This window comes from Myotis lucifugus, unplaced genomic scaffold (assembly GCF_000147115.1).
Source record: "Myotis lucifugus unplaced genomic scaffold, Myoluc2.0 scaffold_102, whole genome shotgun sequence".
NCBI lineage: Eukaryota > Metazoa > Chordata > Mammalia > Chiroptera > Vespertilionidae > Myotis > Myotis lucifugus.
In genome coordinates, this window is record NW_005871150.1 from 106290 (window position 1) to 129809 (window position 23520).

A 23520-nucleotide genomic window follows, 5' to 3' on the forward strand; every position below is an offset into this window, starting at 1 on the left:
GAGTCATATGTATTTGCCACCGTTTTAGTTTAAATAAGCACTGGTACTTTCATAATCTATAGAGAATAAGTACATCTCAAAGAAATGTGGAGAGGAAGGGAGGTAGTAAATATAGACTGTCAGTTTTCAGTTGCCAGTAAGATCCTTAGTGAAAATGATAGTTGCAGCTACCATTTGTATTATGCTTCATTGTTTATAAATTATCTCATTTGAGCTTCATAATCCTGTGAATTGTTTTTATTTCCATTTGTAGATGAGTATACATGGTCAGAGAGGGTATCTGATTTTTTTACAGCACTCAAAAAGGGCCAGTAATATAAACTGGCACAGTTTTTCATCAAAAAGTCATGCCTTTAACTCAGTAATTCTGTAGGCATCCATCCTAAGGAAACAAATGGGAAAAAATAAATTGAGATTTATTGTTGTTTGAACTGTATGATTTCAACTATGTTTTGTTTTGTGTGTTTTTTTTCAACTATCTTTAAACAAAAATCTGAATGCAAAAACACTAGAAGAAAATGTATCAAAATGTTAATAGTGGTTCTATCATCTTTAAACTCTTCTATAAATTTTCTAAAATTTTACAGTATTCATTACTTTTGTAATCATAAAAGAAACATCACTTTTTTTGAAATGACTTCCTCAAGATCATATTGCTTGGAAATGGTAGAACTGAAGTTTTCATCGTGGCCTGTTAAGTCTAGGATCTTTTTGGCAAAAATATCAATTTTATTGTCCTGACCCTGAAATTTTACCAAAATTTTGTAATTTTCATCTCCTTTCACTACCTTTATCAAATAATGATGTCTTCAAAAGTAAACGTTTGGGTGGAGGTTAGGGAAAGGCACTAAATTGAAAGGATATCAGTTACATAAATTGATTGTTGGTCAGATCTTACTGTCACTTATTAAAAGAAAATGATTGAATTTTAGTGAATTGAAAAATGTTTGAATAGTGTAAATACACCTTTGTGTGTATTTATATGCTTTCTAAAAAGACTTATTTTTTAGTATTAACCATTACCCTAAAATTCTTAATAGCATGTAACAGTTTTTGTTATATGATTATTAGAGAGTAACATATATGACTGCTGGTATTAAAGTATACAGCCCTCCTCTCCCTAAAGAGATGTGGAAGGTTCACCTGGATGCGTATACTTCTAAGTGAATGGTAGTAGTTCATTATGGTCACTATCAGGCACTTTAATATAAGTTTATGGCAAGTCGTTTTATATTTTCTCTAATGAGATTATTTTTAAATGGAGCATATGTGATAACATTTCAGTTCAGGCAAACAGCTTTAAAGGAATTTGCTTATTTAATTTCTTATTCACTTGTTTATATTATAGACCCTATCATACACATTTTATGTTCATCCTATGTCTGCCCTTTCCTACAGCACATGCTAGGAGAATACTACAGCAATCTAACAGAAATGCATGCAATGAAGCGCCAGGTAACAATATGTTTAGTTTTGGTGTCCACTCTATGTTAATTTTTTGCTATTGGCTCTAAAAATCCTTAGTTTTTTTCATTGTTCTGATTTTTTTTTTTTTTTTAGATTTAGCTTAGTGCATATGTTATTTGGCTTGTAAAATTCAAAGAAAATTCATACTCATAAAATTCCAAAGACTTTCATTTGTAATTCTTTACTTGGTAAAATTGGCTGCTTTTTGGTTTTCACTTTCTGTTTATGTAATATAACGAACACATCCATATGGGTAACAGAAAATATTTTTATAATTTTGTGTTTTAGTAAAGTTAATTTAGTATGTCTTAAATGCTTAAGAGCATTAATAAATTTTGCAAACATAAATAGTTATTTTATTCCTACCTCTTGATTTGCAGTGTTAAGTATTGTGTATGCCTTGTAGTTGCTTATTTTTCATTACCAATCATCATCTATAGAAAATAAACCATTAAACAAAAACAACTGTGACATGCAGAGACCATCCTATATAATAAAAGCCTAATATGCTAAGTGTCTGGTTGGCCATTCAACCAATCAAAGCGTAATATGCTAATGATATGCTAAGGCCGCTCAACTGCTCGCTATGATGTGCACTGACCACCAGGGGGCAGACAGTCGACTGGTTGACCAGTTGCTATGACGTGCACTGACCACCAGGGGGCAGACACTCTGACCATAGGTTAGCTTGCTGCTGGGGTCCGGCCAGTTGGGACTGAACAAGACAGGTCAGACACACCCTGGAGTCCTCCCGCAGTCACTTCCTGGCTAACCAACCTCCCGTGTCCCTCCCCGGCTTCGATCATGCACCAATGGGTTCCCTTGGCCTGGCCTGCACCTTCTTGCCATCCGGGACCCCTTGGGGGCAATCGGAGAGCCGGTTTCAGCCGTATCCCGCAGGCCAGTTCAAGGGACCCCGCACCGGGCCTCTAGTGATAAAGATAATGGAAAATTACAGATTCCAAAATGCTGGTTTTGTCTTAAATTATGCATTTTCATGAAGTATGGTTCTTTGTGATTTCCTGTATAATATGCTAAATGTCCAGTTGTCTGTCCAACCAATCAAAATGTAATATGCTAATGATATGCTAAGGTTGCTCAATCGCTTGCTATGACATGCACTGACCACCAGGGGGCAGACACTTAACTCAGGAGCTGCCCCCTGGTGGTCAGTGTGCTCCCACAGGGGGAGCGCAGCTCAGCCATGATGGCGGCTGTGGCTGGAGCCTCTCCTGCCTCCGAGACAGCCCTAAGGATGTCCGACTGCCGGCCATCAGTCAGACATCCCCCGAGCGCTCCTGGACTGCAACAGGGTACAGGCTGGGCCGAGGAACACCTCCGCACCCCCCCTCCCCCTGAGTGCATGAATTATGTGTACCGGGCCCCTAGTAGAATTATAAATATTCTTGAATGCCTCCTGTATTGCACATGAATAAAAAATAAAAGCCTGTCATGAATCCTTAGGGGAATCTAAGGAAGAAAAACAAGAACCTGGCACAAAGTTGAATTATATCAGTGGCACTTCCTAAGGAAAAGAACAATGAAAATAGAGAGGATAAAAAGAAGATAGATCCTCCCCCACAGACATGCATCCCCTAACCTCTAAGGGACCCCATGAGACTTGCAACCAAGGGAGCAATGGGCAGTGTAGCTCTCCCCAGGTTAACCACCTGAACTTGCTCCAAGGCCCCCTTTTCTCTGGCTTCCTAGTGAGCTAAAGCAGCCCCGCCTGGGCTCTCCTGTTGGTGCTCCTGTACTATGCCCGTCCTTATTTCACTGTCCCCAGCTTTAATACATGTACCCTCACAGTCACCTGGACTTGTGAAGTTTTTCCTGCACAAAGTCAAGAACCCACATACCAGTGGCTGGCCTGAGGCAGTCCCACTCAGGACTACTAGTAGGTTCCCTGTCTGGTAACATCTTCACCTTTTTAACCCAGCCCTGTAACCCCATGAGAAAAAAGCAAACAAAAACAAGATGGAATCAGAGAAACCTGACTGAGATCAGTGACCTTTAGTTCTGGAGGAGAACATGGCAAAAACTTTCCACCCCTCTCTTGCCAGGAGGGAGGTATGAAGAAGCATGTGTTTGACATAATTCAATTATTTTGGAATAATTTGACCTTTAATGATACATATTTAGTGATAATTTTACCATAAAGAGTCATGAAAAAGATTAAATATGCTTATTCTTATTTTTGAGATAACACATTTTCTAAGTTAACTGTGTCAAACATAAATAGAAAGTTTGCATATATCTTATAAGTTGAGATTTCCTACAGAGATAGTTTGGGTTCTTGCTTATAAGAAGATTATTTTTGTAGTAATATATCACACTTGGACATTTTATAATACTAAGAACTTTAATATATCATTTCATTTTATATTCATAAATGTCTGAGGACAGATAGGGAAGTTGTGTATTTATTATTTTTATTATATTTTACTAGTGGAAATTGAGGCCTGAACATGTTAATTTATTTAGGACATTAGTGCAAAGTTGTTTTTTGTTTTTTCCTTTATTGATTTTTAGAGAGAGAAACAGGGAGAAAGGATAGAGAGATAGAAACATCAATGAGAGAAATATCGATCGGCTGCCTCCTGGAGCATGTGCCCAAGTAAACGCTTGGTTCCTGGGTCAACTCTCAACCTCTGAGCCACACTGGCTGGGCAAAATTTTATTAAATCCATTGGCTTTGCATTTTCTTATTCCTCTTTTGCAAAAAGTGAATTAAATCTTTATGATCTTTGCATATTTATCTGAAAACGTAATATATTAAAACAGCATTTTAAATTTTCTTTGTTAGAAACCTATTACTGATTTTTGGAATTTTAAATATTTAACTACATGTAGTTCTGTTGCTCTAGAATGTTTACAGAATTTGATAGAACCACTTGGAGATAATTTTTTTCCACAGAGAAATAAAAATGGAAACAGTTCCTAATTTGAACTCTTGAAAATAGAGGTATGACTACATCATTAAGGGTGATATTCTGTGTTATCAATAAATACACATGGCAGAATTTTTGCTAAATAATAGAGTGCTACCTGGGTTCTGTGAAACTGAAAATTTCCATGGCAGCTCCAACTTTTACTGAGTATGTTAGTAAGTATGTCATACTATAGAAAAATTGACCTATTATGTTTATGTTATAGTTGCAAATTCAGTTTTTATACTATACTATAGTATCATAGTTGAGATTTGACAATTTGTAGATAACTAGATAGAACTTAAAATAGTAACTTTTATTAGTAGCATTTATTCTCCTTATTAAAGAAATTTCCTTCTTTGTAACAAGTTCATATTAGCAAGAAAAGAAAATTATTTGCCTTAGCTGATTTCATCCAGATGTTGAAAGATTTCCACTGATTAGTCCTATGAAATGTATAACATTTTCCAGATATTTTTTTATTGAGAAATAATTGTGGTCCAAGTAATAGTAGATAATATTATTTATACATTTAAATATTTCTTTAATGTACAGTACATATCTTGATATTTTTATGATTATTTTTATCTTGGTATTTTTAAGATTTCTCTTTCTACTTTAAAAGCCCTGAAATAGAGCCCTGGCTGGTTTGGCTAAGTGGATAGAGCGTTGGCCTGTGGACTGAGGGGTCCCAGGTTCGATTCCGGTCGGGGGCACATGCCCGGGTTTCGGGCTCGATCCCAGTGGGGGCGTGCGGGAGGCAGCCAGTCGATGGTTCTCTCTCATCATTGATGTTTCTCTCTCTCTCTCTCCCTCTCTCTTCCTCTCTGAAATAAAAAATATTTAAAAAAAATAAAAATAAAAGCCCTGAAATAGAATTAAGTATGCTATGATTTTTAAGTAACTTAAGGCTGAGAGTAATGATACAAGTTAATAGAAATTGTCAGGAATGTATTTCATCAATGTTAACTTTCTGATATTTTATATCTTCCAGAAACTGGGAGTGATTTTTCCATGTTCGAAGCTTTGCGGGATACTATTTATTCTGAAGTAGCTACATTAATTTCTCAAAATGAATCTCGTCCACATTTTCTTATTGAACTCTTCCATGAGCTTCAGCTACTCAGTACAGACTACTTAAGACAGAGGGCTTTATATGCATTGCAGGTAGCTGGTACTTACCATTCTTTTTCCTACCCTATCTGGTATTGCTGTCTTCATGATTATGTCTGAAGTATATGCTTGTTCTTATATCTTTTGATCTGTTTTTTATGTGCCTTCTTGCCTTTTGTTTAAAAGTTCTTGTATAGCTAAAATAGCTTTTAGATAAAATCTTTTTCTGAGCAACTTTCAGTATTATTTTTTTCTTCATAGTTAACCTATGAGGTGAGGTATATTGAATTTGTTCTTCTGTCTGGTTTTGCTTTTAAATTTTGATGAACATTTATGTTTTAACATAAACATTTTATTTTCTTATTTAGGACATAGTATCCACACATATTTCTGAGAACCATGAAAAAGATGTGAAAAATATAAAGTCAGTGAATTCTGGTACTTGGATAGCGTCAAACTCAGAACTTACTCCCAGTGAAAGCCTTGCTACTACAGATGATGTAAGCTGATAATGATTAATGAAATCTATACATAATTTCAGTATGTGTTAAACAAATGTTAAAATGTTATAAATTGTGAGTGTTAATATTTGGTTTTCAGCTTTAAAAAAATCAAAATACATTATAAATGATCAATTATATAGTCTAAAATAGTTGTGTTTTATATCTTTTGCTCACCACAGGAGTTGACTCATAACATTTAGTAAAATTTGTTGTATTCAGTCAGAACCTTTCAATAAATAAATATAAGATAAAGCAGGTCTTTGGGCTAAAAGAGAAGCCTAGACAAAAGAAAGCCATTCAGTACAAAAATGTAATTTAATGTATTAAAGTTAATGAAGGAAACTTTAAGTAAAGTAGAAAGGAAATGGAAAAGAGTGATGAGGAAAATGATATATTTTCAATAAACTATGGTCTCCAAATAAGCACCTATCTAGCATACAGGAGCTATGGTGCCAGGAAGGTGCTATTAAATGACCAAATGACAAACAACTAGGATACTGAGGAGATAGAGAACATGCGAAGTATTTGGAAATCACCTGTGTAAAGGTTCAGACCCTAATTCTGTCATAAAAGATGATATGTGGTTTTGGAATAGCAAATACGCTTTGTATGCCATCTCTAGCACCTGGATATCCATGAATAAGAGTACCATAACTGATTAGCATATATCTGCTATTGGGAGAGTTAAAAGCATATTACTCTGTTTCTGCCCATTGTTGATATGTTAACATAATTTTTTTCTGAAGTTTTTTTTTTTAGAAGATTTTCTTGTCTCTTCACATATAGTAATTTTTTATAATATTGAAGACTTTTTTCTGGAGTTTTGCTCTAACTTATATTCATGTTTAAGACAATACTTTCCCATGTCATTTTTTTTTGCTTAAAACCTTTCTCTACTAGGCTCCAATGCCTATACTACTATGAAGGTAAGCCTGTGTCTAAAAACTACATGGTTTTAATTGACTTTACAATGTCAAGGATAAATTAATGTAAGGAATTGCTACTTGGGTTACATTAAAGTTTATTAGACATTGAAATAACTTAGTGAGAACATGAAGTGTTTTTTCTAAATATTTTTTAGTAATTTTATATCCTTAACTCCAGTGCCTCCCTTTTTATTCAAATTTTATAGGTAGCATTACTTTAAGTTATTTTATTATTTATTTATTTTTAAATATATTTTTATTGATTTCAGAGAGGAAGAGAGGGAGAGAGAGAGAGAAACATCAATGATGAGAGAGAGAGTCATTGATTGACTGCCTCCTGCACGCCCTCACCTGGGGATCAAGCCCAAGACCCGGGCATGTGCCCTTGAGCGGAATTGAACCAGGGGAACCTTTAGTCCACAGGCCAACGCTCTATCCACTAAGCCAGACCAACTAGGGCATTTTAAATTATTTAAAAAGATTTGAGCACATTGGTCTGCACCATCAATAGCAAATTTTGAAAATTGAGTTACAGTTTATTAATGTTAACCTGACAAGGTTTTAAAGTTACTGGTAAATGAAATTTAAAAGTACTATGCTGCTTAATAAGTAGATGCTTTAGTCAGCTTGGGCTGGTAAACAAAATACTGTAGACTGGATGGTTTAAACATTTATTTCTCATGGTTCTGGAGGCTAAGAAGTTTATGATCGTGGTGTTAGCAGATTTTTCTTCTTGTTGAGGACCCTCTTCTTGGCTTGCAGATGGCCACCTTCTCCCCATGTGCTTACAATGACAGTGAGAAGAAGACCTAGTGTCGCTTCCTCTTTATCTAAGGACACTAATGCCATCATGGGGCTCCACCCTCATGACCTCATCTAAACCTGATTACCTCCTAATGCTATCGCATTGGGAGTTAGGGATTTAACATATGAATTTGGGGGAGTAGGGGACTCACAATGATTCAGTCCATAATTGTAGGGACTTGGCATAAATAATCATAGTATTAATAAATTTTTAAAAATGTAAAAAAATTTATTTTTAAAATATATTTTTATTGATTGATTTCAGAGAGGAAGGGAGAGAGAAAGAGATAGAAACATCAATGATGAGCCCTAGCTGGCTTGGCTCAGTGGATAGAGTGTCTGCCTGCAGACCAAAGGGTCCCAGGTTTGATTCTGGTCAAGGGCACATATCTTGGTTGCAGGCTCCTCCCTAGCCCGATCCCTGGTTGGGGTGCTTGCAAGCGGCAACCAAACGATGTGTTTCTCTCACATTGATGTTTCTCTCTGTGTTTTACTCTTCCTTCCTCTCTAAAAAAAATCAATGGAAAAATTTCCTCAGGTAAGGATTAACAACAACAAAAAAAGAAACAACAATGATGAGAGAGAATCATTGATCGGCTGCCTCCTGCATGTCCCCTACTAGGGATCGAGCCTGCAACCTGGACATGTGCCCTGACCGGGAATTGAACCGTGACCTTCTGGTTCATAGGTTGACCAATGCTTAACCACTGAGCCACGCCAGCTGGGCTTATTTTATTTATTTATATTTTTTTAATTGTTGACAGTATTACAGATGTCTCCCATTTTCCCCTCTTTACCCTCCTTCACCCAGTCCCCTTAGTATTAATTTAAATAGCCAGTTCTTTAATTTTTCATCTAAAACTTAAATTCAGCATTAATGTCAACATCTTCCCTTAATTATGCCATTTAATTAGCAGGAGCAATACAGCATCCAAGGTTCATACCTGTTGATTTAGAGCAGTTTTATGCAGTGGAACTTTCTATAATGATGGAAATGTTTTAGATCTGCATTGTCTAATACAGTAGTCATTGGACATGTGCTGTCGAACACTTGAGATGTGGCTAGTGGGATTGAGGAACTAAATTAAAATTTTATTTAATTTGAATAGCTACATGGTTAGTGTTACCAAATTGAACAGATAAAGAGTCTCCTTCTCCGTGTTTCTAGACCAAGGTCCTTTGAGCTTCATTTTTGGAGCTTTAACACACATTTCAGGGTATGTATAAGAGTCTTCATGCCCAGGACAAAGAGAAGGAAAAGTAGACATCTGGAAATTACAAGTGAAGGAGAATGAGGAATTGAAGTTTAAGCAGAGGAAGAAACACTTTGCATCTTGTACTCCCGGTGCTATAAAATGCAAAAGCACATCCACCAGCAAGTCTTAATTGACGGAGCAACAGTATGGTTTCATTTTCTAAAGTGTGTTCACCAATACCTGAATTTTCTTTAATTGGGGCTAAAACTTTTATTTAATATCAGAGAAAATTTTAAAAGATCAGTAGCAAGGAAAAGAATATAATTATGAAATGAGTTTCAGTCAAAATACAAGTGAGACCTGGCTGGGTGGCTCAATTGGTTGGAGCATTGTCCTGTACACCAAGAGGTTGAAGGTTCAACCCCCAGTCAGTGCACATATGGGAAGTAACCGATTGATGTTTGTTTCTTTTCCACATCCATGTTTTTCTCTCTTTCTTTCTCTAAAAAATGACTGAAAACATATCCCTGGGTGAGGATTAAAAAAAAAAAATACAAGTGAGACTCGTGCCACCCCCTAATCATATTAAAGACAAAAGTTAATTTGAAATTTCTTGAAGTCCAGAAAAAAAGCTAAAACTATGACTTCTAAAAGAAAACAAGGAATTCTTCATGATTTTGACATAAGCAAAGATTGCTTAGGACAGAAAGCACTAACTATGAAAGAAAAATTGATTCAATTCTGTTTTTGAAAAGTTACAATTAGGAGAAAATAATCTCAGTATATATAGTTGCCAAATAACTATACGTGAGAAATTCAGACTGTTTTATGAAAAACTTTTATAAGTCAATTGTAAGGCAATCAACTAAGTAAAAAATGGGCAAGAGATTTGAACAGGTGCTTCATGAAGAAAGATATGTAAATGGCCAGTGTCAAAGTAAAACCACATGAGATGTTACCTTACACCCACTATAAGGGTTAAATTAAACAACATGAAGTGTTGGTGTGAACTTGGAGCAGTTGGAACTCTCACACTGCTGGTGGAATTGTAAAATTGTACAACCACTTTGGAAAGCAGTTTGGTAGTTTCTTATAAAGTTAAAACATTGGCATGTGACCCAGCAATTTCTCTTCTAGGTATTCACCCCAGAGAAATGAAAATATACGTTCAAAAAAATTCTTGTACACTATTATTCATAGCATTTTTAGTCATGGTAGCCTCAAACTGGAACATCAACAGATAAATGGATAAAGAAACTGGTATATCCATACAATGGAATACTATTCAGCTATCAAAATAATAAACTTCTGAAACACACAAAAGCATTGGTTAATTTCAGAAACATAGTGAGCAAAAGAAGCCAGACACTGAAGAGTACCATACTGAATGGTTCCATTTATATGAAGTTTTAGAGCCAACAAAATAAACTGTGCTGATAGAAATCATATGAGAAGGGTGTAGTGGAGATAAAGGACCTTTCTGGGTTAATGGAAATCGTCTTTATTTTTAGGGAAGGTGGTTGCATTGGTGCACATATTTTTCAAAACTCATCAAAATGTACATTTAATGGGTGTATTGTTTATAAATTATATTTTAATAAAGTTGATTTAAAAAATATGAATGATGCTGTCATGTTTTTCTTCTGATATGAAACAACTATATATCATAGTCTTAGGTACTGGGCGCTGTTCGGGTTTGGAGGTAGGAGAATTTCCCTGAGGGTGGAGAATAATTTGCAACATTAACTTTTCCAAGTTAGAATTTAATGTGTAGCTGGCTCTGTGTATTGTCATCTACATAAGGACAAGTGTTCTGCAAGGTTATGTAATATTTTAATGTTTTCTGTAACTTTCTAATGTTTTATAACTTTGGTTATATAATAATTTTAAGTATATAGTTTTATGCAAATAGTTTTTTAAATAATTTTAATATAACCAAACTTTTAAAAAGAAGTATTAGTGATTTTTATTTATCTTAAAACTGTAACTTAGGAAACTTACGAGAAGAACTTTGAGAGAGAAACACATAAAATAAGTGAGCAAAATGATGCTGATAATGCTAGTGTCCTGTCTGTATCTTCAAATTTTGAGCCTTTTGCAACAGATGATCTGGGTAAGCAGAATTTTTTATAATCTTATAATATGACTTTACTACAGTCTTTGAATTGCATTGGTAAGGAAGCGACAGTCTAGAAGGACAAGTTCTGGCAGAACAGGGACTTAAAAATCTATCCATCAGTCTAAATTCAGGAATCTTTGTTAATTCTTTGACCTTGTACAAATCATCTAACCATTCTGACTGCATATACTAAGAAAATGGGGGGTCTTATCTTGTTATGTTCTTATGAAAAATATACAGAACTTTCTAGCAAGCATAATAGAAGTTTAGAAAATGTGATGTCCTTTTTCTTAAGATAAAGGTCACCCTCTTAGGTCTTCCAGTTAATGGGAAAAATCTAGAGTTAGCAGTGCTTCATCCAATCACATTTTAAATAAAAGTGTTACTTCTTAATTTGAGGTAAGAATTGAAATTTCTTAGCATAATAATGAAAAGTTTTAGAGGCTTGCATTACTCAATGGTAGAGTAAATAAACCCTGAGTCCTAAAATTGGGAAGGAGATTAGGGAAAAGACAATGTATGAGTACCACTTGATTCATTTTCCAGGTTGTAGCCTATCAAAAGATACCTGAGTATCCAATGCTGAAACACAATAGCATCGATTAATTTCAGAAACATAGTGAGCAAAAGAAGCTAGACACTAGTTCATATGGTAATCTGATGTCATATTATTCTAGTGTTTGTGTATATGATGGGAACAAGATTTAGATTATTTCAAAGGCATTTTTCCACTACAAAGGAAAGGGCCAAACCTTGCCTTGTCATTAGTTATCTACCTTTTACCAAAGCAATGAATCTTCCTTTTGCCTTATTCTGATTATCGAGGACTCTAAGGCCAGTTCCCTTCTGAGTAAATGCCTGTCAAGTCTCTACTGAATTCATTTCATAATAGAGAAAAATCACTCTCTGGCCAATCCAGTCCCTTTTAGTTTTCCTCACAATCATTCACCATTAGCTTTGTCTGAAGTAGACAAAGGAAAATTGGGAAATGTTATTCTAAGTTCTTTTTCTTACCTTAATTGATTGTTTTAGCTTAGGTTTTTCCATCAGAATTTGCATGACATTTTGGAATTTATTTTTGTACTGTTAAATGAAGCAAAGTGATGTACTGAAATACATTGACTTCGTCATCTAAGAGACCTGAGTTCAAATTCCTTTTCCAACATTTAACTGGCTATGCAACCTTGTGCGGCTTACTTAAGTTCTCTGAAAATGAGGGTGCTGTCATCCACTTTATAGTTATTTTAAGGATTAAGTAAAAGTACCATACCTATAACTTGTTAAAGCTAGTTTTCCTTTCCTATGTTCAGACATTAGTTTTTTATTAATAAATTTAGAGGAATACATGAAACAATTTTCTTTTACATCTTCTAGCCATATTTCTGTTCCATATGCAGGTAACACTGTGATTCACTTAGATCAAGCATTAGCCAGAATGAGGGAGTACGAACGTATGAAAACTGAAGCTGAAAGTAACACAAACACAAGAAGTACCTGCAGGACTATGGAGGATGAAAACGGTGCTGCTGCCATGACTACTGCTAATAATTTGAAAGGTGTGTTGTTGAATTCATTAGCAGGAAAAGTCATTTTATATAGTTCCATATATAAAAATTAAATGCCCCATCTGATGTATAATAGTGGCTTTTTAATCACTTTTATTAGGGGTGCTAAAATTACATAGATGTTTCTTTGTATTATTTTGGCATTAAATTATAATTGAATGTTCTGTAGAATTTTGCGTAAACACATATAATGTCAAACTTCATTTTGCTATCATTTTCTTTTTAAAAATAGAAACTCCTATTAGTGAAAATCATAGTTCACAACAACCTGTAAGTGAGATTTCTACGGTCCCGTGTCCTAGAATTGATACTCAGCAGCTAGACCGACAAATCAAAGCAATTATGAAAGAAGTCATTCCATTTCTGAAGGTAAGCAATAATTTTTAAAAATAAACTTCGGTTTGTTTTTTAATTCATACAAAGTATTCCATTGTAATAAATTCAGAAAACACAAACAAAAGAAAAGCTAAAAATAACCTGTAGCTTTGTCACTCAGAGATAGCCCCATCAACATTTTGGGAACCTTTCTGACCAAATCATTCCCTGAACAAATCATTCCCCTTTAGTTTCCCCTTTCCGTAATATTTTCTGCATATATATGTGCATTCTGCTTTTTTCATATACTATAAACATCTTTCTACAGCATATTTTTATGGTTACACAATATTCTTTCATTATTTATTCAAAAGTGCCTACTTTAAGCCAGGTTTTGTGGACATGGCAGTGAACAAGTCAAAGCCTTTGCTGTCATGTTGCTCACGTGCATGGATGTTACTTATTTTAAAATAAGTAAATGTATATCAGATAGTGATATGTGCCATGCAGAGAATTAAAATATGATATGATAGTGTCTATTTTAGACTGGATGGTCAGGGCAGCTCCTAATTCATATCTTTGGGAAAAGGGAGAATTTAAGCAAAGATATGAATTAGGAGCCAGCTTAAACCAAGATCGTTCCAGACAGAGTTAAAGGCCTTAAGATAGGAACTAGCTTGGCTTGTTTAAGGAACTAGAGGAGGACCATGTAGTTGTAGGAAATTTGTGAGAAATGAAATTGGAGCGGGGGCAAGGGCCAGTTATGTAGAACATTATAGGCCATGATCAGGAGTTAGGACTTTGTTCAGAGTTAAAGAGGAAACTCCAGGAGAGAAAAACAAAGTCTGGTTTGTTTGTGGATAATTGATTATAGGGGTCAGTAGCGCAATGAACTCAGATGAGACATAATAGTGGCTTAGGCCAAGGGTGTAGTACTAGAGATGGGGAGAAGTAGACAATTGAAATATACTTTGGAAACTAACAAGTCCTATTAATGGTAGGTGGTTACCTAAAGCAGGCACTAGCTAAGAGAAAGGGGCTAGAACTGTGGCCTAGGACAAGATGATTCAACATTTAGAAGGTGTGCAAAAAAGGAAAAACCAGAGTTTGCCAAATAGGACTGTCAGTAGTGAGCTATATTGATTGCTACTCTGAGGGTTGAGTATTCATAGAATAGAATTTTCTATTATTTTATCAGTTCTTATTGTTAAATATTTATGTTTATCCTTTTTTTTACTTTTATAAATACATAAATGACTTAGCTAAATTTAAATATGCCAGGTGTACTGGTTAATAATGCGGATTTTTTTTAATAGATGGAGTTATACATATGTTGATATACGATTTGATATGTATGCTATTTTGTTATATTGACAGCAAGCTTCAAAACTTCATATGTCAAATTTTCTGAAGGTGTTAACATCATAGATATTTTTACACTTAGAAATGTTGAATTTCGTGCAAAAAAACATTTGAGGGAAGTTTTAATTCATTACTTTATTTTGAAGAAAAGTGCTGCTGAAAGATATCATATGCTTCGGGAAACTTATGGTGAACATGCTCCATTTCAAGATACTTGTGAACGCTGATTTAAATGCTTTAAAAGTGATGATTTTGATGTGAAAGACAAAGAACGTCCAGGTCAACCGAAAAAGTTTGAAGACCAACAGTTACAAGCATTATTGGAAAAGATGCGTGTCAAACTCAAAAACAACTTTCAGAAAGATTAAATGTTGCTCAGTAAACAATTTCTGATCGTTTATAAGCAATGGGAAAGATTTTAAAGGAAGGAAAATGGGTGCCACATCAACTGAACGAAAGACAAAAGGAAAATGAAAAAGTCATCAGTAAAATGTTGCTTCAACACGCAAGAAAGTCTTTTTTTGCATCCAATTGTGACTGGCGATGAAAAGTGGATTTATCTTGAGATCCCAAGCGCACAAAATCAATAGTTGATCCAGTTCAACCATCAACATCGACTGCAAGGCCAAATTGCTTCAGAAAGAAGAATGCTCTGCGTTTGGTGAGATCAGAAGGGTGTGGTGTATTATATGCTTCTAAAACCATGTGAAACCATTAATACTGATCGCTACCGACAACAAATAATCAATTTGAACCACGCTTTGATCGTGAAATGACCAGACTGTGCCAGAAGACACGGCAAAGTAATTTTGCTTCATGATGACGCACCATCACACACTTCAAAACCAGTTAAAGACATGTTAAAAGATCTTGCCTGGGAAGTATTAACCCACCCATTGTATTCACCAGATCTTGCTCCTTCAGATTACCAATCGATGGCACGTGCACTTTCTGAGCAGCACTTCAAAACGGACGAAGAAATGGAAAATTGGGTCTCTGAATTGTTTGCATCAAAACAAGAAAAGTTCTATTGGAACCGTATCCATAAATTACCTGAAAGATGAGGGAAATGTGTAGCTACTGATGGACATTACTTTGGATAATGCACTTTGGATGTTTCTCTTGAAATTACTGTGTTTTCTTTGATTACAAAATCCGCATTATTAACCAGTACACCTACTATATCCCATTTTTATTTCTTGAGAAGTAATTCTTACACAAAATTTCTTATTCTAAGGTTATGAATATTTTCAAGACTTTTCAGACATTATATTAAACTAGAGGCCCAGTGCACAGATTTGTGTACTGGTGGGGTCCCTTGGCCTGGCCTGCGCCCTCTCATAATCCGGAACCCCTCGGGGATGTCAGACCACTGGTTTCGGCCTGATCCCCTCAGGCCAGGCTGAGGGACCCCACGAATCTATGCACCGGGCCTTAGTATGCATATAAGATCTTTGGTTAATCTCTTCCCACCCTCCCCTCTTCCCCCTTCCCTCTGACATTCATCAGTCTGTTTCATGTTTCCATGCCTGTGCGTTGAGCATCTGCCCCCTGGTGGAGAGTGCATGTCATAGCTACTGGTCAAACAGTTGCTTAGGCTTTTATATATATACTAGTGGCCCGGTGCATGAAATTCATGCACGGGGGAGGGGGTGTTCCTCAGCCCGGCCTGCACCCTCTCCAACCTTTCTGACCAAATCACTCCCTGAACAAATCATTCCCCTTTAGTTTCCCCTTTCTGTAATATTTTCTGCATATATATGTGCATTCTGCTTTTTTCATATACTATAAACATCTTTCTACAGCATATTTTTATGGTTACACAATATTCTTTCATTATTTATTCAAAAGTGCCTACTTTAAGCCAGGTTTTGTGGACATGGCAGTGAACAAGTCAAAGCCTTTGCTGTCATGGTGCTCATGTGCAAGGATGTTACTTATTTTAAAATAAGTAAATGTATATCAGATAGTGATATGTGCCATGCAGAGAATTAAAATATGATATGATAGTGTCTATTTTAGACTGGATGGTCAGGGCAGCTCCTAATTCATATCTTTGGGAAAAGGGAGCATCCTGCTGCCGGTGCCAGGCAGTCCAGTGGCCGCCAGCAGCCACTTGTGCCCCATAGCAGAACACCTCAGGTCAACCCATCCCCTCTTTTGTCACTCTGCCCAGTGGCTGGACACTGTCATCTCCTATTGCGTGACCCACTGGACAAAATGGGGATAAGTTGAGCATATGAAATTAGGTAAGTGGAGAAACTCTAGGTGACCATATCTCCTCACTCTGAAAAGGTGTAGCTTTTCCTGAGGAAGTGTAAGTTTCTACTCCCCTAAAACAAAGTCATAAAAACAGACACCATCTCTTCTTTGTCTTTTTTCCCTTCTGTTCCCTTCCCCGGGATAGGAAGGACCTGTGCAGGACGACTGGAGGGAGGATAATAAAGCTTAAGTGAAGGGTTACAATTCCGGTAATGGTGGCCTAGGGAATTAGGACCAACTCTTCCATAGAAAACGTAAGCTGGATGGAATGTTGAGAAAAGAAAAGCATTCCAAAGAGCTAACAGGAGTGAAGAATTAGGGATCAAACTCTAGAGAAGCAAGAGATAGTTTGTAATTCCAACACTCAGGGCTGCCTTCGCCTGAAGCCATTTGTTGCTGGAAGGAGACCCCTGTGAATCTCAGCTGTGAGGTCGGTGGACATGCAGTATAAGGGTACAAGTGTAAAAGTGCTGAAAGCTGGGATTCTGAATAATCACCCCACATTTGAACTGGAACCCCAAATGAAACCACCTTCAAGAAAATGTTGAACTGGAGATGAATATGTCTCTCAGATTCAGCTCGTCTTGGAGGTATAGGGAACCTCAGCCTTCAAAATCTACAATATTGATCAGGTTGGTGGTGTGCCCAGGTGACTGACAAAAGCAAATGAATATAATCTTTTGAGAAACGTAATATCTCAGACATCAAAGTATTCACGCACACGTACCCTTTTTCTGGTAACTTCCAGCACATTTTCAAAGATAGCAGATATACAAGGAGACATCCTGAAAAGAACATGCAGAAATAATAGACAATAAATAATGACACAAACACTTCAGATACTGGAATTATCAGAGAAAGAGTATAAAATAGCAATTTTTTAGAAGTTGATTACATTTTTATTTATTGATTTACTGACTTTAGAGAGGAGAGATAAAGAAACAGCAATTTGTTCTTCCACTTATTTATGTATTTACTAGAGGCCCAGTGCACGAAATTTGTGCACTGAGCCACCCTGCACCCTCTCACATTCCGGGACTGCTGGCTCCCAACTGCTCACCTGCCTGCCTGCCTGATTGCCCCTAACTGCTTCTGCCTGCCAGACTGATCACCCCTAACCACTCCCCTGCCAGCCTGATTGACGCCTAACTGCTCCCCTGCTGGTCCAATCGCCCCCAACTGCCCTCCCCTGCTGGTTCAGTTGCCCCCAACTGCCCTCCCCTGCCGGCCTGGTCGCCCCTAACTGCCCTCCCCTGCAGGCCATCTTGTGACCACATGGGGGCGGCCATCTTGTGTGAGGGTGTGAGAGTCAATTTGCATATTACCCCTTTATTATATAGGAGGATTGGTTGCTTCTTGTATGTGCCCTGACTAGGGATCAAACCCACAACCTTGGCATCTTGGGATAATGCTCTAACCAACTGAGCTATCTGGCCAGGGCTCTCAGTATTTTCAAAGAGATAAAAGACAAGTTTGAAAATATCTGCTAAAACAAGAAAGTTTAAAAATCTGACACAGATTTTTAAAAATAACCAGTACGTTGATCCAAACAAAACATTTGCAGTTCTAGAACGTTCCCACACTTTGAGAACCACTGATCTAGGTTAACAAAAATACAGCTACTTTCAAGGAATGATCTGCTTGTTTTGTTTTTCAATCAACACTCCTCCAGTTTATTCACTTTCTTAGCCAATTTTTCCAGCTATATCCTTAACTATGTCAGACAACATTTCAAGGAACGAATAGACCAAGATAGTAACAAGGATGGCAAGAATGAAAATGATGCCGAAGCCGGTTTGGCTCAGTGGATAGAGCGTCGGCCTGCGGACTGAGGGGTCCCGGGTTCGATTCCGGTCAGGGGCGTGTGCCTGGGTTGCGGGCACATCCTCGGTGGGAGATGTGCAGGAGGCAGCTGATCGATGTTTCTAACTCTCTATCTCTCTCCCTTCCTCTCTGTAAAAAAAAATATATATATATTAAAAAAAAAGAATGAAAATGATATTCAAACTCAATGTACACATTTTATGTCAGTCATACCTTAATAAAGTGTTTTTTAAAAAGAAGAAAAAAAAGTAACCAATGAATGCATAAATAAGGGGGAAAATCTCTCTCTCCCTCTCCCTTCCTCTCTCTAAATTCAATAAGAAAGAAAAGAGAGAAATGGAAAGTGAAGGCAAGACTTATACCAGGGATAGCACTATTTTACATTCTAATTTAAATGGAAATTTAAAAAATTAGAAATGAAAAGCCAGTCTTTTCTTTTCATTCAGATACAGCAAACTACAAAATATGTTGTAATTGGGCTCATTTCTTACAATCTACTTGTACTTTTCAATGTGTAAGACAGTGACAATGGAAAGCTAACCCATCATTTGGATTGTAGCAAGTTTGAACATGCTTCTAAAGCAAGATCAAGGAAAAGAGACTCTGTACTGGGTCTAGTGGTGAATTCTCTTGAAGGCCAAAGTGGCCTGTTAAAAAAGTTAGGACAGTGGTTCTCAACTGGGGGTCATTTTGACCCTCAAAAAATTTAGTAATGTCTAGCTACATTTTTAGTTATCAGGGCTTGGGAGGGTGGAGGGTACTACTGGCATCTAGTGCATAGAGATCAGATGCAGTAGTGCCAATTGAGAAAGCCTGAGGATGGTTGTAAGAGTAGTTGAACTCAACTGCAGACAGGAAGACAGACAGTGTGGAAACTATGGCATGAGTAATTCTGCTTAAGGTACAGAAAAAAAGTGATGAGAAGATTTTTATCAGCCAGTTTCTTTTACTGGCTATTATCTGGTATGGTGAATCAAAATTTGCAAACCTCTTGACGTGTATAGAGGGGGGTTGGGGAGTTGGCTATTCTTATGAATAAATTATTCCAAATGTATATCTGAAAGTTGAAAAGCATCTATGCAAGAAAAATAAAATCTCATATTATGTGGATTGATTTTATTTGAGCGATAGGTAAGTTTATATCCTAACCAGGTAGGATTTTTCTCAGGAGCACATGGATGAAGTATGCTCTTCTCAGCTTCTGACTTCAGTAAGACGCATGGTGTTGACCCTGACCCAGGAAAATGATGAGAGCAAAGAGTTTGTAAAGTTCTTTCATAAACAGCTTGGAAGTATATTACAGGTAAGAGTTTATACTTGTATGACATAAATATGTATCACCTGAGTAGGATTTTTTTTGCCATTTCAGGCATTCTACATTTAAGTAGCTCTCCATCTAGCATTTATTTGTGGTGACATTTTAATACTTTTTAGGTTATTCCTTTACCTGGTTAAAAAAATTGTATTAAATTGTGTCTTTGTTTAATTTGATCATCTCTAGGGCCTCTCCCAACTCTAATAACATTTTGTTTTGATTTTTTTTCTACTTACTAAGAAATTTCAAGTTAGAACTGTGAAAAAAAAATTGTTTATGTGTATATATTTTTATTGATTTAAAAGAGGAAGGGAGAAGGAAAGAGAAATAGAAACATCAGTAATGAGAGAGAATCACTGATCGGCTGCCTCCTGCATGCTCCTCAGTGGGAATCAAGCCTGCAACTCGGGCATGTGCCCTAACCAGAATCAAACCCAGGACCCTTCAGTCTGCAGGCCGATGCTCTATCCACTGAGCCAAACTGGCTAGGGCTGTTTGAAAAATTTTTATCCTGTTTTCTCAAATAATTTTTGAAATTTTTGAAGCTAGAAACCAGCTGTTGATTGTGGAGACTTCTTAGGCTGTAATAGTAACCTTAAATTATGTTCAGTAGTGATTCTCAAGGGGGCGGGGGTCATTTTCCCTCCAAGGAGACATTTAGCCATGTTTGTAGACATTTTATTTGTCACAACAGGCAGGGAGGCATCCAGCATCTAGTGAGATGTTAATAGTGCTAAGGCTGAGAGAATCCTGTGTTAGGTAAGGGTACCTTACATACTCCATATAATAAAAATCTCTATGATTAAATTCATCTGTATATTTTCCCACTGAGATAGTTCTATGATGTGTATTGTTATTCCAAACTAGAAAATACATTTTAAAAATGTTTATTACAAAATTTTTCTATATAATTTTTCCTTCCTATTCCTGTGTTTAAGTTGATTTTACAAACAGTATTATTGCTCTGATATTTTTGTTTTAGTGTTTTTTTTTCTTGAGAGAGAGAGAGAGAAACATTGATGAGCGAGGACCATCGATTGGCTGCCTTCTGCACCCTCTACTGGGGAACGGGCCTGCAACCTGGGCATGTTCCCTGACTGGAAATTGAACCTGTGACCTCTTGGATCATGGGTTGACACTCAACCTCTGAGCCACACCACTGGGCACTTTGCTAATTTTTAAAACCCTAAGCTTGATGCAAATTTCCATCACTATAATTTTCCATTTTGTTTTTATTTGGACTAAAGTATAAATTATATGTAGTTTTTAAATTGTCCTGGATCTATTTAATATAACTAACATATAACTTATAAGGAATATAAGACATCAGTGGTATTATCCATTGTTTAAGAATGCTTAAGATAATTTTTAAATAAATGTATTTTTATAAATTTAGTTAGCTTATTTCTACATGAAGAAATAACTCCCTTTTAGAATCAGGTTGAAAGAGTAATTTAAATACTTTTTGTTTATCAAGATCCATGTAGTCCTGCCTCAATTTTGCCTACTATAATCATAATCCTGGGAAAATCCCAAAGTATAAATTTGGAAATAAGATTTTTTTTTCTACATCTCAGAAAATCTGCTTTTCTTTTATCCTACTCCTGATTTATTTTTTTCACAAGGGGACTCATGAAGAATAAGGGTAGTGTACATTAAATCTTGCTTAAAGTATTGAAAGTTTTTCATGAGCAAGAGCTTAAATTACTTTTTTCTTATGAAACCTGTTCAATTATTTTTTTTCCACAGGTACCACTATTTGTACTTCTTTCCATTATTGTACTAGATAAGATAGTTTTTGGAGGGAGGGGACACCAGATATCATAGTTATTTGCCTGTTTTCTAAACAGTATAGTTCATATTTTTAGGAAGAAAGAAAAAGATAAGTGGTTTTATTAAGAAGTGTCTGAAATATAGCAGACTTGTTTATTTGATGGTGTATTTCAGTTTGAATAGAGTTGAGGTTTTTTCAATACTAAAAATTAATAAAATTGGTTGTTTTTTTTTACTAGATGACTATTATAATTTAGATTTGTATTGCTTTATCCACAGTTGACATTCACTGTAAACTTAAAATATTTGGTTATTTCAATAGGATTCACTGGCAAAATTTGCTGGAAGAAAACTGAAAGACTGTGGAGAGGATCTTCTTGTAGAGATATCTGAAGTGTTGTTTAATGAGTTGGCTTTCTTTAAACTCATGCAAGATTTGGATAATAATAGTATGACTGTTAAACAGAGATGCAAAAGAAAAATAGAAGCAGCTGGAGTGATACAATCTTATGCCAAAGAGGTAAAGAGCATTCATTTTTATTTTAGAAGTAATCATAATCCTATCTAATAATAGACAAACATGGTAATTAACCGTACCTCCGACACGCTTCCCATTGGCTAATTAGGGCGATATGCAAATTAACTGCCAACCAAGATGGCGGCTGGCAGCCAGGCAGCTGAAGCGAACCAGAGGCTTCCTCCAGTGATGGAGGAAGCCAAGGTTCCCCACTTGCTGCCGCCCAGCTCTGAGCTGCACTCTAAGAAACAATGTTGCAATTATAGAAGCTAAACAAACTCCAGAAACCTGCTTTCAGCCAGCCGGGCCTCAGAGCTGGAGCTGCAACAGTGTTTCAATTATAGAAGCCAAACAAACCCAGATACCTGCTTTCAGCAGCTGAGGTCTCAGAGCTGGAGCCGAGCCTCAGAGCTAAAGCTGGCTCTCAGTTCCAGTGACAGCCATAGAAGGTAAATAAATCCCAGAATAAAAAAAAAGAAAAAAAGGAGAGGTTGGGAGCTTCAGTCACCCACCAGCCTGAAAACGGCCCTCAGCCCCTCACCCAGACTGGCCAGGGACCCCAGTGGGGACCCCCACCCTGAAGGGGGTGTGACCAGCTGCAAACAGTCATCATCCCCTCATCCAGGCTGGCCAGGCACCCAAGCGGAACCCCACCCTGATCCAGGACACCATTCAGGGCAAACCAGCTGGCCCCTACCCGTGCACCAGGTCTCTATCCTATATAGTAAAAGGGTAATATGCAAACTGACCCTAACAGCAGAAGGACTGGGAATGACTGGTCACTGTGACACACACTGACCACCAGGGGGCAGATGCTCGATCCAGGAGCTGCCCTCTGGTGGTCAGGGCGCTCTCACATGGGAGGAGCTCTGCTCAGCCACAAGCCAGGCTGATGGCTGCCAGTACAGCGGTGGTGGTGGGAGCCTCTCCTGCCTCCTCAGCAGTGCTAAGGATGTCCAACTGCAGTTTAGGCTTGCTCCCCACTGGCAAGTGGACATCCCCCGAGGGCTGCCGGGCTGCCAGAGGGATGTCTGATTGCCATCTTAGGCCCAATCCCCCGGGGAGCGGGCCTAAGCCAGCAGGTGGTCATCCCCTGCGGGGTCCCAGACTGCGAGAGGGCACAGGCCAGGCTGAGGGACCCCCCCCCCCCCCCGAGTGCACAAATTTTTGTGCACCGGGCCTCTAGTTAGCCTATAAATATAGTTATTATTATTCATAACTAAAATCATACTTGACCTCAGAAAAGCCATTTTAAAGTAATACCAGTTAATCACATTATAAATCAGTACATGTGCTAGCCCCGTACTTAATCTCTGTGGTAACATTAGTGTCTACAGATCAGGCATGCAGACAGGAAATGATGCTAAATTTGCATTGTGAGGTTCACGTTCTTGTCACTTATTCAGGGTGCAGAGAAGAGGATGCCTGCTGCAGCTCTTGCCTACCCCAGTAGATTCCCTGGGCATATGTATCACCCAGTCAACACACACACACTCATTTGTCAGTTAGGACTTGGTTGCACATCCCTC

General features: G+C 37.2%; 1 protein-coding gene and 1 long non-coding RNA gene across 23 annotated transcripts in view; one reads left to right on the plus strand and one right to left on the minus strand.

Moving 5' to 3' along the window:
* Positions 1-23520, plus strand: part of PCM1 (pericentriolar material 1) — an 85203-nt gene that overhangs the window by 51180 nt on the left and 10503 nt on the right. For 11 of the 22 annotated variants that reach the window (XM_023757135.1, XM_023757141.1, XM_023757136.1 and 8 more), the window contains 7 exons: positions 5392-5564; positions 5879-6010; positions 10932-11052; positions 12456-12614; positions 12856-12992; positions 19555-19689; positions 21797-21994. In XM_023757135.1, the coding sequence (XP_023612903.1) occupies positions 5392-5564; positions 5879-6010; positions 10932-11052; positions 12456-12614; positions 12856-12992; positions 19555-19689; positions 21797-21994 (1055 nt within the window). Of the gene's footprint in view, positions 1-1398; positions 1456-5391; positions 5565-5878; positions 6011-10931; positions 11053-12455; positions 12615-12855; positions 12993-14446; positions 14590-16476; positions 16686-16707; positions 17524-19554; positions 19690-21796; positions 21995-23520 lie in introns of those variants that run through there. The other 11 variants (XM_023757132.1, XM_023757137.1, XM_023757133.1 and 8 more) reach the window with 4 other exon arrangements.
* LOC106697779 lies at positions 223-19613 on the minus strand. The gene is made up of 3 exons (XR_001349013.2): positions 19536-19613; positions 17290-17347; positions 223-382 (listed from the first exon to the last, which is right to left on the minus strand). It is a non-coding gene; the product is annotated as an uncharacterized LOC106697779 (long non-coding RNA).